This window comes from Thalia democratica, chromosome 6 (genome assembly GCF_965202585.1).
Source record: "Thalia democratica chromosome 6, ktThaDemo2.hap1.1, whole genome shotgun sequence".
Classification (NCBI taxonomy): Eukaryota; Metazoa; Chordata; class Thaliacea; order Salpida; family Salpidae; genus Thalia; species Thalia democratica.
Genome location: NC_139170.1, coordinates 1616207 through 1637941, shown reverse-complemented (window position 1 = coordinate 1637941; position 21735 = coordinate 1616207). Strand labels below are relative to the sequence as shown.

Here is a 21735-nt window from a genome sequence, read left to right as displayed (position 1 = left end):
ATAACTCAAAAGTTAATCAGATTTTAAATTAAGTAACCTCACTTTAAAAAACATACTTAGCTTTTTTATCATTATAAATTTGTTGTATACTATTCTTAAAATATTTTCTTATCTTTTAGTTAGCTGATAACTAACTTTCACAAAAGTAAACTTTTTAAAATTTACACAAAAAACTTTTGTTACTTTATTGTTGTTATATGGTAAAGAGAATTTAATGAAAATATCAATTAATTAGCTTTACCTTTTGATAATTTTTTATAAACTATTAAAAAACAATTTATAGACATAAGTAATTTAGAACATTAAATAAAATTTTTCTAAAATCCTAAATTATTTAATAAATTTAAGAGGATTAATGTTTTTGGAAAAAATAATATAAACAAATGCTTTGATAATACTTTTTTCAAATCGTTTTAGAAATGTCTGTATTAATATATATATATTTTTAGAAAAGGAATTTAACTGTCACTGTTAAGTTGTACTAGTAACTTCTAGAAGTAAACTTGTTATACTTAAAAAAGTATTTAAAGAAGTCTGTTTTACTTTACTACAGTGAGTTTAAGGGTTTCTGTATTATTTGCTCTTTTTTATGATTGTCAGCAATAATTATTTTTTTAAATAAGCTTAAACTAAAACCTTTTGATCTTCAATTTTAGTTTTTCAAAATAAAGTCTCTTACAACAATTATTTCAATAAGCTGTTAAATTTAAAAGATATTTATAAGAAAATAATCAAAAAAAAAAATGTAAGAGCAGTCTTATTATTTGCTGATAATTTATATTAAAAAAGTTCTTTATTTATCTTTTATATTGCTTGAACGACTATACTGCTAATTTGAACTATTGTTGAAAAAAGCTTAATGGAACTTACAGATTAAATTCATAATACAATCTGCAAGTACATTTAGCTAAAAGAGTGGTGGTTATGATTTGTCAAAAATACTTTATAAAAACATAATAAGGTAAAAATAAACATAAGTGAAACAAAAAAGTTGTTTTACATTTTAGTTAAGGTTATCTGACAGTGAAAAACTAGGTTTAAGAGTTTTAAATATTGGGTTTATTGAAGAACAACAAGTATTACATTATGGTCGTTATTTGTCTAAGTGTTAAAAATTAAATTTTTATACAACAAAACATACTATAGAATATTGTTTACAGATGCTTATGAAAACCACAAAAAAACTAGTTTCTTAAGTATGCACAACAAAGTTTTAGAAAAAAATTTGAGTTACTGGTTTTTCAGCTATAAAACCATTGGTTTGAGAAATTACATTAGCTTGGCAGCACTTGTTGTTGCTTGACATTATTTTTTAATTTTAAAGTTTGTTTGATTTTAAATTAAATAAACAAATTATAATAAGATATATTTTAGGTTAACAAAATTGTGACACATATTTATATTTAATTATTAAGCACATTTGTGTCACTTGCTTGGAAAGCATGTATACTTCAAAACATAAGTTGTTTTTATAAAGTTAGTTTGTTTTCAAAATACTTTTTAATGAGTAACATCTATGTGGGTGGTTATAGCTTTTATGAACAAGTTAATGGAAAATTAAAAAATGTGGTTTTTATGTTTTTTATTTAGATTTTTTACAATTATTTTATGTTTTAAACTTATTCAACAAGCATTCAAAAAGCTAAGAGAATTAAAAAAAAAATTGTCAAACAAAAAACTGAACTGTGTATATTTCAATGTAACTTAAATTTAAGTTCCTTTTCATGCACAAAACTATAACTAAATGAACTTCCTCAAATATTCTATAGTTAAAGTTGAAAGGTTTAAAAATCTATGTAGAACAAGAAATATTTTATTACAAAGTTGAAAACTTTGTTATATTTAAATAAATTTCTGAATTACAAAAGGTCCTAGAGTTATTCTCTTGTGTTCTTTTCAATGTTTGAATAAACTAAATAGCTAAATATATTTAATAGTTATTAAATACATCAATTGTTTAAATAATAAATAGAAACAATAGTAGTGATTAATAAATTATTACTAACGTATATTGTTTACAGCATTTGATAATGTCAAATTCACCAACAAATATAAACAATAGTAGTAATTGATTACAATTTATTAATATATATTTCAGAAGTTATTTGATGATGTCAAATTCACCAACAAATAGAAATAATAGTAGTAATTAATTATATATTATTAGTATATATTACAGCATTTATTTGATAATGTCAAATTCACCAACAAATAGAAATAGCAGCAGTGATGAAACTGACACAATTGGCATAGCTGAAAGTTCTAAAGGTTTGTAGTTTTTTTTTTGTGATGTAAATAATAAGGTATAGTGGTACATGAGGGATTATAGCTTTTTTAATTCATAAAAAAATGAGAGTTTTGTACTATACTGACAATAAAGTTGCTGAAATTTTTATTGCTTTAAAACTATTGAATGATTTTTGTCTATATGTCAATATCAAAATACAAGGTGGTAATCTATTTCCTAAAATTATTATAATAAAAACTTCTATAAAAATGTTGTTTTACACTTAATATTTCGTTTTAATTTTGTTGTATTGTCAAATTAATGAATACTAGGTAAAATTAAAATGGATATATAAAGTTTTAATTGTTTGTGTTACTAGTTGTACTTTTGACTTATTATATTTAATCTAAAAGATATTTACAACTAAAACTAAAGAATATATTTTGTTGTGGCTATTAAAATATTTCGTTTTGACTATTTTTTTCATTTTGTTTTTATACATTATCATTTGGTCTTAAACATGTTTTTGTCAAAAAAAATTGATAGAATATACTTTGTAATTTTTGCAACCTGTATCTTTTTGTATGACTAAAAAATTAAGATAACACTTAACAGTTTTTAATATGTTTCAAGTTTTACTTAAGTTTTTTAACACTTTGAAATCTCTGATTTGTTTAATTACAAAAGGTGTAAATATATTGAAAGTATTGAATAGTGTTAAGTCTAATTGAAGTATTTATTGTAAATTAGTTTTTTTATTATTAAAGTATATTTTTTCTGAAAAACAAAATAATTAAAATAATAAAAATACATTATATGTTTATACTTGTAGCTAATTAATGATTGCTAATTTTGTAATATTTTTTATGTATAAAAACAATTGTGACAATAATCAGAAAATTATCCAATTCAAGTTCTAAATAGAAAATAGCTTTAGTCTAATACTTTATTCATTAAATTTTACTTTACAAAGACACAATTTCAATTTGTTTTTTATATTAATTACGCCCATTTATCATTTATTAATATCTACTTTATTTATGTATATTTTTTTTAAACAAGCTATGGTAGCAGTCATAAAACAGTTTGTTTTGTAATGATATAAGTACGACACTTATTGTATAATCCACTTAAAAACTACACAGCTTACATTACAAACAAACTGAAAACTTTGTAAACCTCAGTCTGTAACTTTGTTCTTAATTAAATTAGCATTGAACCTTTGCCTAGCCATAAACTTTATAACTTTTTTCCAACAGTAAAAGTTTACAACTTTAGCAGTTAAATTCTACTTATGACTTTAAAGTTTTTTATGATTTGTTTTTAAATTTCCTGATCAGTTTATAGTATTGTTTGTATTCCTAATTATGAATTTTGGTGCTGAACAATAAAACAGTACTTCATTTTTTTTGAAATTTGTAAAAAGATATTTTAATAAAACTTTCAAGGAAAATAAAGTAATTAAAGTTTATAAAAAACATTGTACGTGTAATAGCTTTCTAATTAATATTGAAATATTATTATAATCAAATAGTATATTTATTTTGACTGTAATTAAATTTGATAAGATGCAGCTATAATTTATGTAAAATATTTGGTAATTTGTTAGTCTGTTTTTGTGTTTAAAAAAAGTTACCAAATTCATATTTTTAAACAATGGAAAAGTATATATACCGGAAATAGTAAAAGAATTCACACAATAATTTAGGTTAAAAGTTATTTTTTATGTATAAAGTTTTATTAACAGTAAGTATATAACAAGGAAGTTTTTATGCTTTTGTTTATTTAAAACCTTTTATCACTAATGAAATTATAAAAATAAGTTTTCTCAGAAACTTGTTTTAAATTTAGAGATCATGATTGTTTCTTAATCTATTTTAAATTAAGAACAGCTTTAAATAAAAACAGACAAAAAGTTAAATGCTTAAGTACATTAAATGTTTCAGAATAAATTTTACATTTTTAAATCATTATCAAGTTTAAAATTAATGTAACCTTTCTTAAAAACTTGTCTTTTAATAGGCAAGAAATCGATTTAACCTTGAACAGTTTAAACTTCAAATTAAGTAAAAATAAGAACTGTTTTTATTCAAAATCAGTATCTTAAATAAATTGCATTATTTTAATATGTGGTAATTTATAATTTTTATTAACTAGTATTTTTAGATATTTATACAGCTGTATAATATTGATTGTTTTTATCAATAAATGTATAAATTGATGTTTTATTTAAGTTAAGAGGAATAATTTAAACATATAAAAGTTCTTGTTTTTATGAAATTGTCTAAAATTAGTAGAAAATATATACAATTATTTTGCACTTATTAAAAACAATTTAATATAAACTTTCAATATATACTTAATCATGGTTTTTAGACATGAACTGAAATTCAAACAATAGTTTGTTTAAGGTCAAAGTTTAAACAAGTTAATTACTTTTCAAATAAAATTTACATGATGGTACTATATTTTTAAAGTTTCAATTGTTTTTTAATTATCATGATCCTAGTAATGTATTCTATAATATATATGCTAAAACTATCAATTTTTATCAATAGAGTATATGTTTTAGTTAGAAAAATAAAATTTATTTACTTTATAGTTAAACCTTTTAAAGTTTATGAATTACCATTTTGTTTTGACAACAACAAATACAATACTTCATTTATTTAATTTTATTGTAAGCTTATGAGAATAATTGAACGTAACTAAAAATTTAATCCATAAAAGATTTAATATAATAATTGTTAAACACATTAAATGTATTTCAAGCCACTTTATTTTTATCTTTTTGTTTAATTCTTATTTTAAAAAGTTAATTGCATTGTAAATAATTTAAATATCAGCTTACTTTATAACCATAAAAGTTAAAATATATATTCCATCATAAATACTAGAGTTGAAAAACATGTAGTTTATTAAATGTTTATTTCAATTTTTTTTATGTATTTAAAAATTGAATCTATTTTTTTATGTTTGGAAAAATAAAATTAACAGTAAATAAAAAGTATGTTAAGCTTATTTTATCATTATTAGATTTAGTCTTTAATGATATGTAACTAATTATAATACTTGTATGACAAATCAAAAAATGTTTTATATGATTTACATACTGTACAAATATATTCAAAGTATTAAACATGTCATGAGTTATTGGAAATTTTATTAACTTTTTTTTTGTTTAGAATCATGTTAGAATATAAATATAATTATATAAGTCTTTAACTTGCTTTAATTTTAATAATTAGTCACATTATTTTACTATTTATAAATCTATAACCTTAAGTTTATTATGTTTTTTAGAAATGGTTAGTTATCATTTTTAAAACTCGAGTTCTAAAGTTAGTTTTAAAAAAAATTAATAGTTTACATATTTATTCATCTAAAAGTTTTATTTTAGTATACTTGTTTGTAAAAGATAAATTAGAATGAATTTTTATGTTAGCAAAATTTTCTTAAAAGTTTATTTAATGGTATTCTACTAGTGGCTTTAGAAAGTTCATTAATTATTTAGAATATTCACTTAAAATAACCACTACTTTAAATGTCACTATTCTACTTATTGAATTTTCTTTAACCGATCTTTATGCACTCTTTGGTATAAAGTGTTTTTTGTATACTTTACAGTTAATTTTATTCAAAAGTATAATAATCTTGTTTTTTTTTATCGACTGAAATTATACCTATGGTAATCTAATATTTTTATACTAGTAAAGTAGCTATCTTGTAAGTAGTTTAGTTTACTTTTTGTTATTATAAAAGTCCATGTTAAAATAAGCAACACTTGTTTTATATAATTTTAAATACAATGCATTACCATTGATAATAGTCATCAGTATTGCAAAAAATGATACTCAATAAAAAAACGTTTAGTTTAGCTACTCAAAAAGCTATAAATAAACCTACTCAGAAAATTACTTTTATTTGAAGTCTTTAAACTTTTCATAGTTGAAATGCTACTCAAGTACTTATTTTTGAAAAGATTTATTTCTCCAATCTATATATAAATTCTTCTAATGCTTAGTTAGTATATATGGTGTGATCTTTAACTAAAGAGAATGTTATTGAGTTATGTGCTCTTACTAATGAGTAATAATTGTATTTCAATTAAGTTTGGGAGCGATGTTTAAAAAAAACTAGGGTGCAAAAGTTTTTGTTTGTAATGTTTTATTTGTGACCAAATTGTTTTATTTTCATGAAGTAATAATTCTATCCTAACTACAGTTAAGAACAGTAAACAAACTGATATTTAAAAATATTATGCAATTGCTTTATACTCCATTATTTTAGTCTATGTTTTTATATATTTTTTTTATTAAAAAAATATCTACTGACATATTAAAACAATAATTTCAATAATACAGTTTGTTTTGTTGTAAATATTATTTTTTAACAACTAGTTACAAATAATTTTAATAATAATTAGGTTGTTAGCTAAGTTTTAATTTTCCACTATGGTATTAATAAACTTCTTTGTTGCATGTTTTGCACTGATGTAGTATTTACAATTTACTATTTTTTGATATTATGATTATTTTTGATTTGTGATGTTATAAAAGAAAGAAAAACAAGCAAACTTAATACTGTGTTATTCATTCAACAAGGTATTAAAAATAAAAAACAAATAGTTGTTTGTATTAAACTCAACATAAATGATATAATTTTGTTGTTGTTGTCTTATATTGATATCATATCTGTAAGTAAACATAAATTATTTTCTTGGTTTATTCTTTAAAGGAACAAATTTAAAACTCCCAGATAAATGTATTGTTTGCATAAATAATAAAAACACTATTTTGATAAAAAATTAGTTGGATATACTATCAATTTAGTTTTAAATATTTTTTTAAACAATTTTTATCAAAATAAGAATTAAGTATTGTTGGCTTAATAACTGTTTATTTTAGAAACTGTATTAATAAAAAAAGGTCATCATTAACTTGTACAGTATTTATAATCATCATTATGTAAATATTAAAACTTAATCTTTTTTAAGTATCAAAACAAACATTTTAGAGTCAAATCCTGTTTGCTTACATACACCAAAATAATTTACAGAAAATAAAATGATTAATGACATACACTTAATGCCTAACCACTTTAACATTAAACCAAACATCATAAACCAACAAAAAACTTTGATAATCTTTATTTGACTGCCCATTAAGACTCTCAACAAAAAGCTTTATATAGAAATGATTTATAATGGCGCGATTCAAGTAGAACTTTAGTAAACTCTGGTGAAAGTGCGCTAGAGTGACCTCTGTACACGCCACAAAGGAAGCTTTGTAATTGGCTCGTTCAAATTTAAACCCGGCATGTTAAGTCGCTTATGAATAATTAATATACATTCAAACAGAAAAAATCATGCACCGAAAACCATATTCACAGCAATAAAGTAAATATTTTTTTATTCAAAGTTTTAATTTTATTGATTCACATGAGTTTTTTTTTTTTTATAAAAGTATAATAATGTTTACAAAAGTTTTAATATGTGTATTGTAAATGTTTTTCAACTAGTTTGTTTGGTACATCAGTTTTTATTGTAATGATTTTAATACTAAAACGTAAAACCTAAAAAACGCGCCACAAAAAAACCGATTACATTCTTTCAGTTTGTTGAACTTCGAATAATTTCAAGTTACATAAGTTTTGAGTTCATTTAAACTTTCCCTTAATAGTTGAATACTATCTGTTTAAAGTAAACCTAATTTTTCCTGAACAGATTCGACACAATTTTTCCTTGTAAATTTTTAACATGTTTTGAAAAACAATTGACTTTTACTTGTATTTAAAAAACTTCACAGTCTTTAAGTACGTGATAATATAATTTTATCGCTGAAAGCGCCTGAAATAAATTTAACTTTTTATTAAAGGACTCAAGTTTAAAGTTAAGTCACAAATTTTCTTTTATAATCAATAACAGTTTTTCTTGATTTTTGACACGTTTATAATTAGTTTTTATTTAAATTAAATTTGTTTAAACTTAATTGAGTAACTAACTTTTTATAGCTGCTAATCTAATCTTGATATTACTTATAAATTTGCTAAATGTTTTAAATTTTTAACTTTATTTGTTAATTAGTAAAGTTTTTTTTTTAAACTTTAAACAATTTACCTAACATAAAAAGCTATTTTTTAGTATACCAAACAACTACTACAGTTATTTTGAACAATTTTCAATAATTCACATAGTTTTTAGTGGACATATTTATTTCAACTCATAAGCGTTTAAAAAGATACCAAAAAATAATAAGTCTCTTTATATGAACCATTAAAGGTTTTACTTCTCACATTATGCAAAATATATAACAAGTTTTAAGGTATAATTTAAACATACAAAATATAAAAGTTTTTGTTTTATGAAATTAATTTGTTTTTAAACTATACAGTCACCTCTCGCCAATCTACGCACTCTCGTTTAGTACGCATTTTGGAGTTCTCAAAAATTCAAATTAGTCCTACATTTTTTTACATATTCCCAGATTTTTGGCAACATAACAAAAGGAACATTTCAAGAAAATTTAAAGTAAATATTTTGACGAATATAGGAGGCGATAGATTTTCAACAAAATTGAAATTTTGCATTTTTAGTTTGTGCCTTTCATAAGGAATCTATTTAAGTTTATGGCTTTTCTTTTTATGTTTCTAACACCTCTTCATATATTTAATTCGAACAATGTACAAGACTTTAATTCCTCTTAATATTTATTGCATAAAGTTTCATTCAATAAGTTAAATTCAATAAATCCCTTATTATTAGCTAATTTTTTCTTTGCCCATCTAAGATTAGACTTGTATTGCAAGAAAAGTTTAGTATCAGGTGAGAAAGGAACAAAGTCAAAAATGTTTTGTATACACATGTACAATTTTTATTAAAATACATTAATGAACAACTTGAATGAAAACTACTTCTGTAAAAAAAAAAAGGAAATTCCCAAAACTGTATTTAGTTAAATGCATTTTAAGAAAACAGCCAATACACTAGGTATATTTGTTGCATTTTGTTTAGTTACGCACTTTCCTTGTGAACACAATGTGCGTAGATTCGCGAGAGGTGACTGTAATTATCATGTACAGAAAATGTTTTTCATATTTTTCAGTAAAAAATCATAAGATTTTAAGAAAGTGTTTCTTGCATAACATTTAATCTATTTCTAAAATTTTCTAAATGTTCTTTACTGTTTATTATTATACAGTTTATTCTTATATATTAATTATTGGCCTTGTAACCCAAGATACTGTAACAAAATCTAGTTCAAATAAGCTATTTGGAAAAACTAATTGAAAATTAGACTTCAAAGTTAGACAAGTTAATGATTTCAAAGTTTTTCTTTAATTTCGTAACTTTACTTTATAAGTTAAATACTTAACAACTATAGGCAAAAATAATTGGTAAATTAAATCAATAAGTATTGATAATTGAACAACAATAAATACGCTCAAAAGGTTTGGTCCAAGGACCTGGTGCACAAAAAAACCTTTCGGTTATTGAGTCGTACACCAGAACAGTTTAACGTCATGCCCAGGACATTATGTAGTAATTATGTAGAAACATTATGTAGGGCTTTATGTAGGAACATATGACGCGTTAATATATTATTATAAATACTAACATTAAAAGTAATTAATTACAAAACTTTTGAGTTTCAAACACAAAATTCTTTTGTACAATACAACACAAGTAATAGTTTAACTTTTTAATTTATTTAAACTTGTATTTGACACAGCCTACGTTAAAAAAAACACCACAATACTTTTTATGACTCTTATTTCCACACAGTAATGCTGATAAATGTATTTATTTTTTCTTTTGTGTTTACATACATTTCTTATCATCTTCATTTTATATTTCTTAATTATACCAAACTTCTATCAGAAAAACTACCAAAATCTCACAAGTCAGAACTTTACACTTATAAGAAAAAGTGAAAGTTTTAATCAAAATAAACAAAAAGTAACTTGCATATGTTTACAAATTTATAAGTTTTGGTTCTTTCGTAAAAAAACTAAATTTATATTCTTTTTATAATTTTGTTTTCAATTTATTTTTTTATCTACACAGAACTCCTTCCAAAACCCCACAACAAATCCGAGGAATTTTAGAAGAAATCTCCTCCAACCTCATTACTAATAAATATAAAAATAACCTCATAAATAGATAAAATTTTAAAATAATTAAAATTTTAAATATTTTATTACCATTCAGAACTCCTCCCAAAACCCCATCACAACAAATCGGAGGAAGAATGGAACAAATCCCCTCCAACCTCCTCGACTCAATCCTCCACTGAAGACAACACCTCAACAAATATGACGTCATACAGAAAAGAGAGTGACGTAATAATCAACAATGACGTCATACTGAGTGACAGGAGGAAGTACGCTGCCGTGTTTGTTTTGTTCCTCATCAATTTGCTCAACTACATGGACAGATTTACCATTGCTGGTTTGTTTAAAATATTAAAAAAATAAATTAATTATTATATAAAATAAAACTTTAAGTATTAAATTTAGTTCAAACTAAAAAAAATTGTGTTAATAAGTACATCTAAAGTTGAAATTGTTATTAAGAAAATACATGTTAAAATAAAAGAGTTTTTATATTCAAGCAAATGAATAAACACAAATGGTCACTTAGCATCAAATGAATAAACGTAACTAGTAAGGTCCAAAATTACTAATCATTAAGTTTTATTAAGGTAGGAAAGTATTAAGTCATTTAAAATAAAAAGTAATATATAGATAGTTAAGCAGAAATAATAAAGATTTCTCAGTTGATATACAATTTAATAAAGTACATAGAAAACTAGTTTTATCTACTTTTCTTACTTTAACTTTTACGTAATATTTTTTAGTTAAGATTTTTTTTGTAATGTAAATCATCTGTGCAAATTTAGTTTTCATTTAAGCATTAGATCACTCAAAACTAGAGATAAAAAAATTCACAAAATATAATCAGCTTTATGCAGTGTTGTGTTAATAAACAAGTGTCATAATTAATCAAGTACTTGATAAAGTTGTCTTGTAAGTCAAGTTCTAAACAAGATATGCTTCAAACAAGTTTTATAAAACTTGTTATGGTTACTACTGTAAACTAGTTGGTTTTATAATATTATTTTTAATGTCTTGTCTAGCTGGTATTATAAGCTATTTAACAAATAATAAAAAGTTTTGACTTATGTATCTTTGTTTGTTGTTTTAATTTTTCTTTTTATTTTAAATTATTTAGGGCTCACACTAACATTTAATTAATATAAAATGACTTTTTCTTAAACAATAACAAAGTAAACAGATATAAAAGTTATTATTAGTTATAGAAATAACCGTTTTTTTATATATAAACTTTACTCATACATTTAAGCAATGTAAAACTTTCAATTTGATGTATACAAGTTAAATATTGTCACGTATAGACAACATGCAATTTTAAATTCTATGAATAGCTAATGATTAAATTATAAAGTGTATATACGATCTTGTATTGTATGGTTGCATTACACTTTTGCAATACACTAGGTCATGTTAAGGACATTGAATAAGACTCTATTCTGAGTTTACTAGTTGTTTTTGTAAACTAAAAACTTGGTAGTTTATATTAAATTAAACTGTTTTCATTAGTTATATATTAATGTTAAATATATTGCGTGTTAACGTTGTTATTTAATTTGAGACATTATTTAAATGTTAATTTAATCAGACAATGTTTTTAAATTAATGTCTGTTGTGTTTTTAATGAACATTTGAAATATAAGTTTTTAAAAAAGGTGTTTTTAATTAATAATTTTTGTAATTAGCATTTGTTAAGGGTTATTAAGTAAATTAAGTACTTTTTTTTATAACATGTTAAACGGACCTTATTATGTAAAGTTTAAATTTTTAAAAGTTTTGTAAAACTTCCATTTAAAAAACCTACTGTCAAAATGAAATAGATAATTGTTACTTTATTTTTTTTCTCATTCAATTTTAAGCTTAGTATTTTAAAGATTGCCTAGAAAGTTCACTATATGTTCTCCACATTTTTAAGTCCATTCATCATACATTCAATTTTCTCATAGTACTTTATCTTGTAGAATGCATTAAATTTAAAAAAACCTAATACTTAAATATTAAATTGTTAAAGAATGGATTTGAAGTTTTAATTTTTCATTCATAAAAAGATTTTTTCATGGGAATAATAGAATAAATTTTTATAAGCATAATTTAACATATTTTTCATTAAATATCTTTTAAAACTTAATAAGCATAACAATATTTCATACGGACGTTTCATGATGTTTTAAATTATGATAATTGTGAGTGGTTGTAAATTGTATATTTTTTGCAAAAAAAATTATTTCCCTTTACAATCTTACAATTAGACATTTTTTATTTTGTCTTCAGATTCAAATTATTTTTTGTTATATGGCTGGCCCCTTAATTTATTATGAATTTTAGGTTGAAGAATTTGAATTGTCATAATTGTTTTTTTTTTTGAAATTATTCAGATTAAGTATTATAACATTCAGAGTTTTATGCTTAGCACAATATTGAAAAAAATAAAAAGAATCTAATTTTATCTTAACTATTAATGTTAATAGTTTTTTTGACTATTTTTATGTAAAAGCTTGTACTTATTTTTTTTGTTCCATCTAAAAACTAACAAAGTGCGTTGCGATTAAGTAAACTGTTACTTTTATTTTTAAATTATTGATACATGTGAATTTTCGAAAATGAATTTGAGAGATATTTCTAGTAATACCAACTACAAATAAATTAAATATTTAAATTTTAAGTTTAATCCTTAAATTGTTATTTAAACGTTGGAAGGATTTAAATTTGTAATCCAATTTGTTTCAAGTGATATTGAAATAAAATCGTTATTTAGTTAAACACTTCTACAACCAAATACTTTAACATTCACGTAATTTTTTTATCTAAAAAGTAAGTTTAATTTTAGTTTTCTTAATCTTTAAATAATAATCTTGTTTAGAAATTTAAGCTAATTGAACAAAATCTAGTTAAGTTTGTTTTTAGAACTAATAAGATTTAGTGTACTTTTATTTTAGAAAAAATTTACTTTCTTTAACTTTCTTTTATAATATTAAAATTTATTTTAAATCAAACAATTCAAAGTTCTCGACTTAAATATCTTTAAGGAGATTTTTGTCTATTATTTATTTTATTAAAAGTTTTAATAAAAATAAAACTTAATGAACCTAACTTTGTTTGAATAAATTTAAATTAAGCTCATATTCCGCGCTAACAAATTTAAGCTCACTAGCATAAACTAGCGGACAAAATATTCTTCTTATGTTTTGTTGATCGCAACTTTAATGTAAACTACATTTTGATAAACTGTTCGACAAATAAGAACATTAAACTATTTTACCTTTAACCAAGAAGTTTTAAGACTTCATTAGAGTAATAAGTTTTTGCTAAAAAAAGTTTCCAAGTTTGCTTAGATAGTCTGGTTCAAAAAAGGCTAATAACTATTAGAAGATGTTTACTCCGTATACCGTTTAAGTTTTACTTAGATATTAATAGTCAAACTTTTGTTTAAACAAAAGTTTAACTCTCAAAAAATATAACTAATAGTTAACTGGAAACATTATTAAAATGTTAGAATAAACAAAACAAAATGGAGATAAAAACGTTTATTAATTTCAAAAATACATTTGACTTTTTTCAAGCTACTCAGTGTTTTAAAAACTAATGCTTTAAGTTTATCTATAGTTTGATAATTTATAAAGTATTACATTAATTTCATTCATTAATCAACAATTGTTACAATCTAAAGTTTTGTTTGTTTAGATTTTAAAATAAGATTTACTTATCTAGCAAGAATAAAAAGAAACAGCTATTTTTTTTTTTAGTTTTTCAAAGCTTAAACTAAGTTTTTCTTGTTTATTTATTTATATATCATTAATCTCAATTGATAACATAATAAAGTTGAAATTAAGAAAACATTTACTCTAATTATTATAATTTCAACATTATAGTATTAGATTTTGTTTGTTCTACAAATAAAGATCTTAGTTGTTACATATAAACTTTAAAAGTATAGTATTTTTTGTCTTACTATTGATAAGAAATACTGTATTTAATGGTTATTTTTTTACTAGAAATGTAAGTATGTTGTCGTTGAAAGAAATTAAACATAAGTTCATATTAAATTCATGCTTAAGGCATATTACTATGAAATTGTATTAAACCAATCAACAAAATTGGAAATATTAAAAAATTATAATTGGAATTATTATTAAATGTGTTTTCTAAAATAAACAGTACTAAAATTCAATAATTATACTTTTTATTCGAAACTACGTTTGTAATAAATGTTTTTTTATACACTAATGGTCTCTAATTTTTCACAACTATTAATATATGTTTTTGTTCAAGTTAAATATTAAACTTTTTCCAATTATATCTTTAATATATCAACAAAAACAATGTACTAAGTACAAATAATATTAATTAATAAATCACATCTCAGTATAAGGCACCGAAAATTTTCCAAATATACAATAAATCGTACGACATAAAAACAATATTTAATCACCAAGTACAACATGATGCTAATTGCAAATATTTTTATCGCACGCCGGTATAATCTCTACCATGTTTATTTTAAACGTTAGAGACATCGCGCCAAATCAAAGTTAATCATTTATTTGTTTGTTCAAACTTCAACCACTGTGTGGCGTTAAAGAGCGTTTTTGAATTCAAGGTTATATTTGGAATAGGAGTTAAATTTTTCTTGTCTTGAATACTTGTGGGATAATTGGAGATTAGTTTTATACGAATTGTTTATTTTATTATCCTGAACAGATGTGCAATTTTTCTTCTTGGAATTGAATGTTTTTATCAGCTTGAAATTGTAAACTGTTTCCTATGGAAGTTGTTGTAAAAAATCAGCAGAAAAAATAACTTATTTCTTAAAAATACTGTAAACACATTTTTTGACCACTTTGTGTTTTTAAAAACTTTATTGCCTACGAGTTTAATATAAATGTTGCATGAATTTAATTAAAATACTATTAATATTTCAAAGTGGTTTAACAGGGGTTAATTAATACTAATTGTAAGTTTCCTAAACACTTGACACTTTTCTAATATATAAATAAATTCAATTAGTTTTATTTATTTATATGTATTCTTGTAAAGCTATAAAGATTATTTTAAATTTAAAATCTGTTGAAAGTTTTAATGTAAAAACTTGAAACATACGTACAATCGAGTGTACAATTAGCATTTAAAAATTTGAATTTAACATTTTAAATTCAAATTGTATAATCGATTGTCATTTTATAACCTTTAAGTTTTTAATGTTTTTTTATAGTATACTCTTATTTTATTCAATTCTTTCTAAGGTATTGTATCTTAGTCGAAAGAACTTTAGATTAAATTACTAGTTATGAAATGTGTGTTATTAAATGCTTTTATAAAGCTATGCTCTGGAAAACATAAAAGAAAAACGTAAACTGAATACTGTTACAATTTTTATTAGAAATTTCAAACAAAAATCAAATGTTTGATCGACCTAATATATTTCTACCAATTTTAATCAAATATATACAACAATTGACAAAATTTATTTTTTAAGTTTAAAAGTTTCCAAGCTTTGTAAGACTTATTTTATATAAACATTTAATTTTTAAATTTAATCTAAGTTGTTCATTTTCTGGAGATCTGGTATAATCATACTCTGATGTAGGCAATTAATTTGATAAGTTTATATAAATTATTTAATTCTGGGTGAATTGTTTCAAATACAAACATACTTCGATGTAGATAATTAATTCAATAAGTATAAGTTACTTATTTTTAGGTGTCCTGATTTAAATACAAACATACTTTGATGTATACAATTGATTTAATTAATTAACATCAACTATTAATTTTGTAAATTATATGAATTATTTGTTTTTAGGAGTTCTGATTCAAATACAAACATACTTCGGTGTATAAAATCAATTTAATAAATTTATTATTTATTTTAGGTGTCCTGATACAAATACAAACATACTTCGATGTGGACAATGGCCAAGCGGGATTACTTCAAACAATATTTTTAATTTCTTACATGATTACTGCGCCATTATTCGGCTACTTGGGTGATAGGTACAACAGGAAAATCATCTTGTTTTTCGGTATTTCATTTTGGATTGGATCCACATTGGCTGCTAGCTTCATTAATGACGGAGAGGTAAGTTTTTGTTGCAAAAAGTAATAGTTTGAAAGTTTATAAAATTAGTTTTCCGAATAGATCATTTTTGCTTCTCGTTAATATTTGTTCCAAAAAACTATGCTTGTTTGTCAAAGCTTTTATAACACTAGCTTTGAATCATATTTAGTAAAATAACCTATAAGCCTAGTAATAACTTGGGAACATTATTTGCTAATTTTCTTTTAATATTTAAACTTTCAAATAGTTAAAGCATAAGTACAATTAAAGCTTATTGTGATGGTTTATAATACAGTTTCGATGTCAAACAAGGTTATTTTCAAAACATGACTTTGAAATATGACATATCAAATAAACATGCTCTTGAAAGTTCTAAAAATTTTGAACTACAACTTATGCTTAGTTTTTAAGTCGTGTTCAAAATTTAAAGTTGATTAAAGAATGTTTTTCGAAAAACGTTTATATACTTGTTAGTTAAAAAAAAATTAAAATACTAAGAAATAACCATATATACTTAAAAGTATTTCAAGCTGCTTAAGTGTTTTATTAAAACCATAATAAATTGTATGTAAGTAGAATTTTAAAGCTAAGCAAATGTTATTATAAAACTTAGTTTTAAAAGTTATTACATTCTGTAAAAAGTAACAAGTAATAGATTTAATATTACGTTAAAAACTCAGTTATTAATTAAAAAGTATATTAAAAAGTGTAACTAAAATAATACATAAATTATAAATTTTATAATAAGTTAAGTAAAAACTTATTTAAATTGATAATAGTCAAATTGATCAAAGTAAATATTTCATAAAACCGTAAGTTTTCACACAGTAATTTAAGTTGTCTGATTTTTTTATTATACACCTGTCATATCATATAGTACTTAATTAATTTTGTTTTAGCTTAAAAATTCTGTTTATCTATATTAGAATGAAATTAACTTTATTAAACAGGTTAGTTTAATTACCACTAAAACTTAAGCCAACTTTCTAAAGTTCAGTCAAGTTTATAAAACATACAAAAGTAAGCTCTTACATGAAACTTTAGTTACGTTTCGTATTTGAATATTGCTAGTTATTTTTGAAATTTTATATTTGCTGTATATTAGTTGGAGATGAATATGGATACTTAATTAATAACTAAATAAACATTATTGATACACAATATGGAAAAGTTAAAAAAACGGCCAATTTTATTTATTGTTACCAACGCTAATATTATTTGAACTTAATTTAAACAACTTCTAAAATAGACTACTTTGCAAATATATTCTATTAACAAAAATGTATCATAATTGTAAAAATTTATTAATGGGTTGCATATATTTTCTAAATAAAAGAAAAAAAAAGCTTACAAAACCTAGACATTAAGAATAGTTAATCTAAGTGAAGCTTTCATTTTTTTTTGGTCATCAAAACACAAGGATAATTTTAATATCAAAGTATAACAAAACAAAAATTAAAACAAACAAAATTAAAATGAACTTTGTTCATACAACATTGTGCCAGGCTTTTTAATTGCATAATAATATTGATATGTCAGCAAATTGAAAATTGATTAATTGCAGTTATTCGAATAGCTTGTCATGCTAATATATGACTACCTTGTTGTTTCGTCACAGTGTACAAAATTGATGACCTTTCAAAATTGCTTACTTGTCTGTTTAGTAGAAACATTAATTTTGCAAGTTAAGCATTTCAATTGTTAATACAGATTGTTAATACAAACCATTTTAAAATAGCAATTGAAATTCACAATGATATTTGTTTCTAATTTCTAAATCGCTAAAAGCTAACTTGGTCATTAGTCATAATATTAAAATGAATTTAACTTTATTAAAGAAGTTTTATTTTAAATTCTTAAGCAAACACTATTAATTATAACTTATTTTTCGTCTATATTTTTAAATTTACAATTGTTAAACAAACTATTAAAACGCTGTGTTAGTCAAAAAATAATTTGGTATGGGATGTATCCATGAATTTAAAAGAGTTTTGTGTTCATGAAAAAATAATATTAATTAATATATTAACAGCGTTTGATAGGGTATGTTACAGTCTTAAACTTATGGTTTTCTCAAATTTTATAGGGTAATTCTGAAAGTTAAAACTGGTTTGCTGTGCATGAAGTTTAACGCACATCTTTGAATTTAATAAAATAAATAATATTGTAAATATTAAAACATATATTTTGGTTGTTCATGTAAATCAGTTGTCAAGAACTCCTTTATTTTATTAAAAAGATCTGAAACAATGTTTGCAAAACTTTCATATTTTCGAATCAAATAAAGAAAACATTAATATTGATTTTACAGTTGTTTATTATTAATATTTAACACAAAGTTTCAGAGCACTTGTTGGAATTTGATAAAATAAATAATATTAAAAATATTCAAACAGATGTTTTGGTTGTTCATGTTATTCAGAGCGCTTGTTGGAATTTAATAAAATAAATAATATTAAAAATATTCAAACAGATGTTTTGGTTGTTCATGTTATTCAGAGCGCTTGTTGGAATTTAATAAAATAAATAATATTAAAAATATTCAAACAGATGTTTTGGTTGTTCATGTTATTCAGAGCGCTTGTTGGAATTTAATAAAATAAATAATATTAAAAATATTCAAACAGATGTTTTGGTTGTTCATGTTATTCAGAGCGCTTGTTGGAATTTAATAAAATAAATAATATTAAAAATATTCAAACAGATGTTTTGGTTGTTCATGTTATTCAGAGCGCTTGTTGGAATTGGCGAAGCTTCTTACTCTACAATCGCTCCAACCATTATTTCTGATTTATTTGCTGGAAACAAAAGAACTTTTATGCTCGGCTTGTTCTTTTTTGCCAACCCAGTTGGGAGGTTAGATTTGTTCGTTTAATTAGTTTATATTTACTTAAATTTGCTACAGAGATTGACTAAAGTATTAAGAACAAAAGTGTAAAATGACTAAGCATCTAGATAAAATAAAAAAGAGAAAGACAATAATTGTTATAAAATTAATATTACTCTTTAGTACAAGCCAAAGAACAACTTGAGTATTTAAAATCAGATACTGTTCAAACGTATGAAGAGTATTTAATTTTTACTTACAATAAAAATAGACTTATATCGAAGAATTCCTACACGCTAATATATTATATAAACTAAAATATATAGTTGTATTTTTTTAAAACTAAAGCAAAAACAGACATTAAAGCTAAAATCCAGTTTAAAATCAAATTAGAGGGAATTTTTAATGGCTATATACGCACGTATAGTATTAGTTTTTAGCAGACTTATTAGTATGACTGATATAACTACTTGTGTTACTGTGAATATTTTTAAGTATTGTCTCCAAATTTTTGGTAACTAACTATTTACATAAAAAGTTTTAAAATAAAAGTTCAGTCTATGATAATTTTTTTTTTGAGATATAAATACCTTAGAACATATATTAAGTTAAATGTATGAAATATTAATTGAAATATGCTTTATTAGAAGATCATGAATAAGTTTTAATACTAAAATAAACAAGCCTTGAAATATTACTATTTATACCAGTGGTTAGCACATAATTGTTCTGTTAATCATGTTCAAATAAAATAAATAATAACTGACAAAAACTGGTACGGATATTGTTTACTCATAAAAACAAACAAACTATCATTAAATTGGCTTTATGACGTAATAATCGGTTAGTGGTAACATGCTCTGGAAGTTCCAAAATACAAAGTTTAAAAATAGTTTTTACTTTTAGTATAGGTACATTGTACTGTGTTTTTTAAATTTCTGGAAAAATTAATTAAAATCAGGGTAAAGTACATTGCAATATAATTTTGTAAATTTATAGAACAAATACATACTTACATATATGAAGTTACATAATATCTAATAAATATATGTTCATACGGTAAATTGTTTAACTAAAATAATTACTTTCTTATTTGTATATAATTAAAAAAATTGAGGTAAATTAAATTACAGTTTATTATCATATAAGCTTGAAATAAAGTGTTTAACAGTAGCTTTTAACTATTATGATTTTTTGAAATAGTTGTCTGAATTTAACTTTTAACCTAATTTTTTGATCCATCTACTTTGAATTGGTCTCAGTTTGTTACTTGTGGTGCTTTAATTGTTTCCTTTTTATTTTGTTTGTTGAATTAAAAGGTTACTTAAAATTTGACTTTTTTTTTAATGTTTTATTTTGAAGAGTTGATAATGAATTTTAACATGGTAAAAATGTTAAATTGTTTGTGATATATAGAACCCTACAGTATATTATTATATATTAAATAGTATATATTAAATAAAATTTAAACTTTTATTAAAGTTCATATAACACTTAAGTTTTGGCAAACGCTTAGATTAGCTTGATTTTTTTAGGTTTAAATAGGTTTATTGCAAAAATTGATCATAAAATTTAAAAGCTATCAAGTTAATAGTTGTGCATTAAAAATTAATAAAAATTGTTTTATTATTAGAGTATTTTTTAAAATAAGCGTAGGTTATCTCAAACTTCTATCTAAAAATTTTTCATGACCTTATGAATCATAATTCCAACCAAATTATTCCTGAAATTTTTATGGTTAGCAAAAATTGTGGTTAAAAATATAATTTGAAGAAATTTAAAACATATTTTACGTTAATAATGAAATATAGATGAGCAAATAAATAAATTTCCAAGTAATTTTGCTGTAAAAACATAACTTATTTAAACGGTTTTTTCTAAAATTAGAAGTTAAATCGCTAAAAATTTTGATAAGTATTTGTGTTTTACGTCAATAAATTTTATTTTTGTAATCCAACAATTTATCAAAATTAATCTAATTTTTAATTATATTGCCTATTTTCAACAAAATCTTTAGATATGTTCAATATATTTTTTTTGACACAGCTGCGAAATGTTTTAATCGTTTTGTTTTTATAAAATATTTAAACAGCTGCAGTTATAAACATACAAAAAATAATAATATATAATATACGCATAAAAACAACAAAACTTAAATATTACAACTTTGCAAAAATTACACTTATTTCTACATTATCACTTTTTTATTTCATAACTTATTTTCTGTATTTATTCTCTTTATTGTTTTATTTGAATAAGAAAATAATGTTGTATCAAGTAAGTTTGGATACAGTTATCATAAGTAAAGAAGATAAAAAAATTTAAGTGAAAAGTACTTAAGTTGTACTAAAGATAATACAACAAAAGATTCAGTATAAGTTTCATTGATAGTTTTTATGTTCATAAGATTGTTTAAAAGTTTTAGTTAGGTTTTAAAGTTCAAGATTGTTAAGAATAAAATTCATAGAACTATTCTTTAAATTATTTTTTGAGTTTTAAATTGTAGGAATAATA

General features: G+C 22.3%; 1 protein-coding gene across 1 annotated transcript in view; it reads left to right on the top strand.

Moving 5' to 3' along the window:
* The first annotated feature begins 2184 nt into the window (after window positions 1-2184).
* Window positions 2185-21735, top strand: part of LOC145838048 (protein spinster homolog 1-like) — a 35592-nt gene continuing 16041 nt past the window's right edge. Inside the window, exons 1-4 of the mRNA XM_082945576.1 lie at window positions 2185-2268; window positions 10437-10676; window positions 16210-16415; window positions 19099-19250. Coding sequence (XP_082801702.1) covers window positions 2193-2268; window positions 10437-10676; window positions 16210-16415; window positions 19099-19250 — 674 coding nt within the window. The 5' untranslated portion in view covers window positions 2185-2192. The remainder of the gene's footprint in view (window positions 2269-10436; window positions 10677-16209; window positions 16416-19098; window positions 19251-21735) is intronic.